Source organism: Balaenoptera borealis (genome assembly GCF_965194805.1).
Source record: "Balaenoptera borealis genome assembly, chromosome: 4".
Classification (NCBI taxonomy): Eukaryota; Metazoa; Chordata; class Mammalia; order Artiodactyla; family Balaenopteridae; genus Balaenoptera; species Balaenoptera borealis.
The window spans coordinates 148,641,411-148,650,014 of NC_138861.1; the positions used below are offsets into that span (position 1 = coordinate 148,641,411).

General features: G+C 41.8%; 1 protein-coding gene across 15 annotated transcripts in view; it reads right to left on the reverse strand.

The window, feature by feature from the left end:
• Window positions 1–8,604, reverse strand: part of ADD1 (adducin 1) — a gene marked incomplete at its 3' end in the record, with an annotated part of 76,825 nt that overhangs the window by 36,624 nt on the left and 31,597 nt on the right. For all 15 annotated transcript variants that reach the window (XM_082391260.1, XM_082391247.1, XM_082391259.1 and 12 more), the window contains exons 2-3: window positions 4,465–4,679; window positions 1,285–1,447 (exon numbers count right to left, since the gene is read on the reverse strand). In XM_082391260.1, the coding sequence (XP_082247386.1) occupies window positions 1,285–1,447; window positions 4,465–4,659 (358 nt within the window). In that variant the 5' untranslated portion in view covers window positions 4,660–4,679. The remainder of the gene's footprint in view (window positions 1–1,284; window positions 1,448–4,464; window positions 4,680–8,604) is intronic.

Sequence of the window (8,604 nt, forward strand, 5' to 3'; positions counted from 1 at the left end):
GCAGCAACGAAGACCCAATGCAGCCAAAAATAATATAAATAAATAAATAAATAAATAAATAAATGGAAACAGATTAAAAAAAAAAAGAATCCATGTGAAAACATGAAAACCTAATGACTACCATTCGACTTCAGGATGGAAGTGTGAGCTAGTAAATTACATGTGATTTTTAACACTCTCTGGACATTAATGATATTATCATTCAGGTGAATGTCAATCAACTTCTAAGAATACCAGAGAACAGACAGGTAAATAGCACATGGCAGGTGATCTAACGGAAACCAATACCTTAAGTTGGTCAGTCAGAAGCTGATTATCCAACTAGAAACATCAGAGATTGATCCAGGGCACAGTATACAATAGGTCAGATTAGCTGATGCTCAAGGTACCCTGGGCTCCACCTTGTCATGTTAATGTTTACAAATTCAACAGCCATGGCAAAGCGCTGTCTCTGCACAACTAACTTTGCTAACTAACTTTGCTCACATTCACTCATCCAACATTTTTCTTCTGGCTTTCTTTTGGAATTTCTCTGTTTCTCATTCATTTGCAAACAGCAGTGAGGAATGGTGGATAAGAAATGTTGGCCTGGGGCTTCCCTGGTGGCGCAGTGGTTAAGAATCCGCCCGCCAATGCAGGGGACACGGGTTCGAGCCCTGGTCCGGGAAGATCCCACATGCCGCGGAGCAACTAAGCCCATGCACCACAACTACTGAGCCTGCACTCTAGAAACCGTGAGCCACAACTACTGAAGCCCGCGCGCCTAGAGCCCGTGCTCCGCAACAAGAGAAACCACCGCAATGAGAAGCCCGTGCACCGCAACCAAGAGTAGCCCCCGCTCGCCACAACTAGAGAAAGCCCGCGTACAGCAACGAAGACCCAACACAGCCAAAAACTTAAAAAATAAAATGAAATAAATAAATTTATAAAAAAAAAAAAAAAGAAATGTTGGCTTGACTGAAATAAGTTCAGGCAAAATCAATGTGCTACTCCCCAAGCATTATTTCTGATTAGTTTTTTTTAAATTCATAAAGGGTCTGAGAAGCCACATAAAAAGTTACCTGCCTGAGAAATAACAGAGTCTCACTGGCTCATAAAAAAGGAGCCCTCTATAGTCAAGACATTTTTAGGCCTATCTTTTACTATAACTAAAACTCAATTTTTAAAAAAAACTCAATTCTACGTATTACATAGTGTGCGCTCATCTATTTCACATTGGAAAATGTTAGGAAATTTTACCCGGAAAATGACGGAGAATGTATTACCAAGTCAGGAACTACTCACTCATGTTTAAGGCAGCCATCCCTCCTTGCGGAGCTGCCGGGTAGACATTCGGTACATTCGTGGTCATGAAATCTGCAATCTGCTGTAATGCCAATAGGCCTGTGGGATTCTTCCCCTTCTTAAATTGTTCCTGTATCATTGATTCCAATTCTTCACAGAAAGCCTAATAAAAGGCAAATTAAAACAATGAGATACCGCTTCTTTTCTGTTCCTTGGGAAGGCAGGGGTAACTATCACACAGACCAATTTTCTGTTTGTTTTCATCCAGTGCTGGAAAGGCAAATGGATATTCTCATATATCACTACCTGGAGCATAAGTAAGTACACTCTTTCTGGACAGTAATTTAACAAGATAAAAGCTTAAAAATTTGAACAGGCATCCTATTCCTAGGAATCTTTTCTAAGGAACTAATCACAGGTGTGCTCAAAGACTTATTCATAAGGATGCTCATTCCAGCATTACCAATAAAAGGGAAAACAGGTAACAGTCTACATTTTAAACAGTAGAGGACTGATTAAATACCCTGAGTCACCTTACAACACCTGACACTGTTCTAGGCACTGAGGACACAAAGGAAGAAAACGGCTTTGCCATCAGGAACTTAAAACTTAGTCAGGAAAACACAAAAAGAAAAAATCCACTGTACAAAGGACCCTCTGTATCAACAGCATTCCAGATGACCTGTATGTACAGTATGGAGCTGCGCTTAGCAACGACCAGTGAGTGAGGCCTGGAGCCACCCATCTGGACCCCAGACTCTTTCCTCAACAGCAGTCACCAGCCAATGACCTTGCCTTTTGCTTGGTCCTAACTCCGGATGGTTAAATATCCACACCTTCCCCTCTCAGCTCCCTGATCGCCTCTCCTCCGACGACCGTGTCATCCAATTCACCCAGGCCTCCTATTTCCATGGTCATGCCCTAGAGACCTGCTCACTTCTAGTAACTGGGCCCCTCTTCAGTCTCAGAGCCAAGCACGTGCTCTCCAAACACCCTCTCCTAGTGTCCAGCTCACCCTCTCTTCAACCCCGTCTTGATCCTAAGACCTTATCACCATCCCATACCTTCCCTGTGTCCTGACCTCTCTCAGCTTAGGCCCTTGGTTTAAAACTATAGCCATTCCCTTGCTTACAACTCTCTACCATTTCATGTGGCAAAATCCCAACCCCAGGTTAAGTTCAACTCTTCACACCCTTTCTATTCACACTGCTGAAAGTGGCTGGGGGACAAAAACGAAGACCGTACCGCACTGTCTCACTGTAAATCCATGACCACTGACCTGAGTGCACCCTTGACATTAACCCAGGGATCATTCTCGACTTTTCTTGCCCATTCCCTCGCCTACTCTTCATGCCTTCTCTACACCACTCCCTGTGCCCATTCTAAGCAGATGCCTCCACTTGTTATTCCACTGAGAACAGAGACTCAGTCTGAAGGAAACTTCCACAGGTTCCCTCTCACATCTCCCAACTGTCAGCATCTGTACACACAGGGTGGGCCTTCCCACTCCTTACTGCACTTGAACGATCCACGCTCCTAAAACCAAAAAACCAACACCGGGTACATTCTACTCAGTAAAGCCCAGGCCTTACCAGTCTTCCCTCTAGGGTCCTTTCTCTGTTCCCAGACCCCACAGTGCATGTGGGTCAGTAACATTTTGATGCTGACTCTGTTCTTGACCCCTGTGGGTAGGGACGTGGCATCCCCAGTGCCCCCAGCACAGTGCCCGGCACATACTCGGCACTGGAAGTTTAGCTTCTTCACTCTATCCTTAGTGACTTTCACTTGGTTTCTTATTACTTTTACACAGGAAAACTGCTCAAGCCAAGTCTAGATGTTATCCTGATTCTTTTTTTTTTCCCTCTCACCTCTTCCCCCCCATCCATCAGCAAGTCCTATTTATTCCACCTTCAAAATAGAACACAAATGAGTTTACCTTTCTCCACCTCTACCACCACCACTCTGGCCCAAGCTACCACTACCTCTTGCCTGGAAGTCAGCTTACTCTCTTGCCCTCTACGGTGCTCTCTGTATACCAACCCAGAATGAGTTACTCAAGGACTGCAGCGTGCCGTTCCCGTCTGCACCATACCCTGAGCTGGGCTGACACAGCCTCTGACACAGCAACTGCCCCCTCCTCCCTCTCCAACCTCACTGCACCCCGCACTCCCACTTCCTATGCCCAGACCACACTGGCTGCCCTTGGACTCTTCAAGCTCGTTCCTGTCCTGGGAATTTCATGTCTGCTTCTCCCCCATCACTGCACGGCCAGCTCCTTCCTGTCGTTCAGAGTTCAGGTCAAATCCTCCTCACTCAGAGAGGGCTGTTCTACTCAGTCACACTCAGTCTAATCATCCAGCTACTTCCTGCACTGTGCTTCTGTTTGTTGCTCCTTGGTTATCTCCTTCGACTAGAACGTAAAGTCTGAGACTTGATCTGGGCGCTTACACAGGTGTTATACATATGTCAAAATTCATCAAGCTGTGTACTTAAGACTTGTGTACTTTACTGTAAGTTATATTATGAGGAATAATATATGAATAATAATAACAACTAAACAAATAAGCTTTGTATGCTAAGTACCCAGTTCCTTGCAGATAGAGATGATCAACATTTAAAAAAATAACTCAAATGAATTATCTGCCAAGTGACACCCCAAAATATTAAGGAAATAAAACAAGAACAGATTAAAAGGATAAAAAGAATGAAGCACACACAAAGGCAGCAGCATCAACATGAAAACAGCACTACTTTACCTAAAGATGCAAACAGAAGACAGGTGGGCGTGATTGTGGTTCAAATGCCGACCACAACTAAAGGTAAAATCAATCAACAATCAGGTGTTGCTGAGACCTACTAAGTGCCCAGCACCAAGCTAGGTGTTTTGGAGGAAAGAGTAATTTTTAAATGGTTGCAATATATAAAGACTCTCTGGCAAAGCAGTGAGAGAGTGAAAAGGAGAAATGAACACCTCCTATCCTTTATGATACTGAAGATTTTTCATTTGTGTGTCTGATAACTTGAACTAAACTGAACTCTTTAACAGCCATACACATATATATACAAGGCACTGATTTCCTGTGTTAAGGTAAACGGACTATGACACATACAACAGAGCGTAAGAGCTGAAGTAGTGGAAGAAGGAAGAGGGCACTTGGTCAGAGACAAAGCTTCTCTTACGGGGCTTTGCAGAATCATGGACACCCTCTTCTTTTGCTCCATCATATTGAAGTCCTGGCGAAGGTCTGGTGCCATGTTCCTCTCTCGCAGGTATTCTGGATTGTTCTCATCCACTCTGTCGAAATACCTCTCTTTGTGAGGGGCTGTGGTCGGGGGTGGTGAGGTCACCACTGCAGCCCGAGTGTCACCATTCATTGCACAATCTTTCCAGGTTCCTACAGAATCAAAACAAAAGGCAGTATTGTTTTCGAATCAATGTCCAGCAGCATTTCATAATGAGAACATCAGCCTGATAAATACAATCTCCAGCATGAGGATGCCCTGACTGACTGACCAGTCAGAGCCATGACGTGTGATGCTTCTTTGTGGCTTCTGAGGCACGTGGCTGATCAGCCATAGCCCACCCTTCCACCAACCAAGGGCAGTTTTTGTCCTTGCCACTGTTCTTCAGCAGACAACAGGAAAACAATCTAACAAAGCTAGTATATCCTCTGACAAACTGAAAAAATATAATTAGATATGAAAATTTTGACCACAAGATAGCTTAAAGTCATCATATTGTCCCAAACAGACAGGATCTTCTAAAAGCAGCACAGTTCATTTCTGGAGAAATTTGATTCATGATATTGTCCCCAAAAAGGACTGGTGGCAACTCTGCAAAGCATTCGCCACACAGGTCAAAGGAGAGAAGCCGCTCACACATCTGTATTCATGCAAATGGGAAATGCTCTTCATCAACATCACCTTCTTGGTTCAAAGAACAATAATAGTAGGCTCTGAAAATGTCAGCATGTCCTTGAGTTTGTGAATAACCTGAAAAGATGCCCAAATGGCTCAAATTTAAACGTCTGCTAATATGGCTACTTACTTTACAGTCTTTTTTTTAAAAAAACACTTATTTATTTATTTGGCTGCGCCAGGTCTTGGTTGCAACATGCGGCATCTTTGTTGCAGCGTGCGGGATCTTTAGTTGCAGCATGGGGGAATCTTTTAGTTGTGGCATGGGGGATCTTTTAGTTGCGGCATGCAGGATCTAGTTCCCTGACCAGGGACTGAACCCAGGCCCCCTGCATGGGGAGCTCGAAGTCTTAACCACTGGACCACCAGGGAAGTCCCACTTTACACTCTTCTTAATCCCAATCTTTTATTTGAAATGCTGTTTGAACACACTAAATTATATTCACCTTTTAACTATAAATCTCTAAATAGCACCTTTACTAATCATACAAATAGTTCATTCTGCTTTTGTAACCCACTGAATGACAGCTTTAACAATATATATATGCAGTGTTTACTGAGCATCTTTTACGTGCAGTCACTGTGCTGGGCACAAAATTAATCAGATGCAGTCCTCACTTTGAGGAAGCTGGACTCACAGTCCAGAAGTGGAGACAGACTCACTGAGGAAGGCAGTGGTGCTGATCTGGAAGTCATCAGCACAGAGGTGGGGCAGGAGAGGAGAGGAAACTGGCCAGCAGAAGCACGTAAGTTGAGAAGAGGGAGCAGGACCAGCGCCCAGAACCGTTTTTGCCATACAGCTGGTATGTAACTACAAAATCTTGAATAAATTAAGAACAAGAAGGAAAGGATAAAGACACAAGATGAGAAATAGTCTCAGAACCCACAGGCAGAGAGTTTTAATGGCGAGTGAGTGAACAACAGTTCCTCAAGCCACAGAGGATAAGCAACGTAGGGATTTAAAAGAGGTGATTAAATTAGCAACTAAAAAAGTAAATGGTGCTCCTTCTTACACTGTGTACAAAAATTCAGTCCAAACGGAACACAGACCTAAATGTAACAGCAAAAACTATAGAATACTTACAAGAAAGTAAAGGAGTGAACCTAAGAGACCCTGGTTTAGGCAAAGTCTTATATGACACCAAAAGGATAGCAACAAAAGAAAAAAGATAAACTGGACTTCCTAAAAATTAAAAACATTTGTGCTTCAAAGGATACATAAAAAAGTGAAAAGACAACACAAAAAAATGGAAAAAAATTTACAAATCATATATCTGAGAAAAGATTTACATCCAGAATATACAACTTAATTAAAATAACAATTAAAAAACTTGAAAGTCATCAAGCGACCTCAGTAGATGCCACATAGAACAGAACTGCCCAGTTGAACCTTGCCTAAATTCCTGACCCACAAAATCATAAAATATGAATAATAAAATAATTATTTTAAGCTGCAAAGTCCTGGGATGTTTTGTTATGCTGCAACAGATATCTAAAATAATGTTTGTAATAAGGGGAAGGAGAATGAAAGCAGCCAGAATTGTATGCTAGACATTGTTCTTTACCTGTATTTGATCCTCTCACCTCCCCTGTTTGTCAATATACTATTGTTTTCCTCACTTTACAGATAGGGGAACTTAGGTCACCCAGCTAGGAAGTTAACATGGCTGGGATTCTAATGCAGCCCTCCTGGATGCAGAACTCCTGTTCTTAACCTCTAAGCTATGTTGTAAATGATGATGATGGTGACAGTGAGAGGAAACAATGTTCCCAAAGGGATGGGAAGGGATGGAATTGAGGGCATAGATGCCTTGAACAGGAGGATCCAACCAGGAATCTGGGGCTGGCATTATTAGCTTTTTAGTGTGCATATGAATCGCCTAAGAATCATGTTAAGATACAAATTCATATCCAGTAGGTCTGAGATGGGGCCTGAGATCCTGCATGTCTCACGAGCTCCCAAGTGATACCAATGCCACTGGACTCAAACAGCAATTTGAATAGTAAGGCTTTAAAGAATAGTTTATTAAAAATATATATTTTGTGGTACCAACAGCCAAAGAATCAGTTGAACATTTTTTTAAAGAAAAAGATCGATTTGGATATTGCTTTTCTGAAATCTAAAGATATGATAGAAGTAAGAGCATACTTGAAGTGACACTATTTCAAGGACTTAAAGACAAAGCTTAAAGACAAAGTATGAAAATAATCAGTGACTAAAAGGCAATAAAACAGAATGTAAGTGAACCAATGACCTAAACGTAGTCTTTAAAACTTACCCTTCTCTGAACATATCCTTTAAAATGTTTAGTGTCATCTGTTTACTTTAACCTAGTTTGTTCTAAAAGAAGGACCCAAAGAACAAAACATTATTAATGGCTGTCTGACATTTCTTCATTAGATATAAATGAACCTGACCATTCTGAGCCAATGATAAAAATGTTCCACTTCAGCATTTCAAAAAAACAAACAAGGGACTCCCTGGCGGTCCGGTGGGTAAGACTCCACTCTTCCACTGCAGGGGCTCAGGTTCAATCCCTGGCTGGGGACCTGCATGCCATGTGGTGCGGCCAAAATTTAAAAAAAAAAAAAAGACAAAAGGATATACAGTATTATGAGTTCTCTATTATCAAATGAGTCCTAATTTTAAGCCATTTTCATCAGTAAATAAGGACACAGGGGAACATTTTAGAGGCAACTATAGCTGCTTCCTGGTTCCCAGAGCTGACTGAAAGAAAAGAATCTTTGTAAAACCAACATGCTGATGATAAGGCAGAGATTGCTCTCATTTTATTACAAATTGCCATATGAATGGGAGAAGATAAAGACTGAAGACCAGATATGCATGTGGTCTTCCTTCAATAAGGAAGTCTATAAACTTAAAGTATACATATTCTGAGCCCAATAACCAAGAATAAACATAATTCCAACTTTTAAAGTACAAAACCTGTACTTGGGGACTTCCTTGGTGGCACAGCGGCTAGGACTCTGCCCTCCCAATGCAGGGGGCCCAGGTTCAATCCCTGCCCAGGGAACTAGATCCCACATGCATGCCACAACTAAGGAGCCCGTGTGCCACAACTAAGGAACCTGCCTGCCGCAACTAAAAGACCCAGCGCAACGAAATAAATAAAGAGAGAGAGAGAGAGAGAGACACTCTTTAAAAAACAAAAGCCTGTACTTGGTTTTTGTCAATTATGGCTTCAGGTTTCATTGATGTCGTTTTTAAGTGTGTGTTAAGACAGCACATTTTTCTAGGAAGATCTCTACAAAAAAGTCATTACTTAATCCAGATTTTTAAAGAAGAAATGGAAAAAATACAGATGCAAAAAAAACTTCCTGCAACATTATTTAGAATAATTTTAAAATAAAATAATTTAAAAAGTAAGATCAACATCCAAC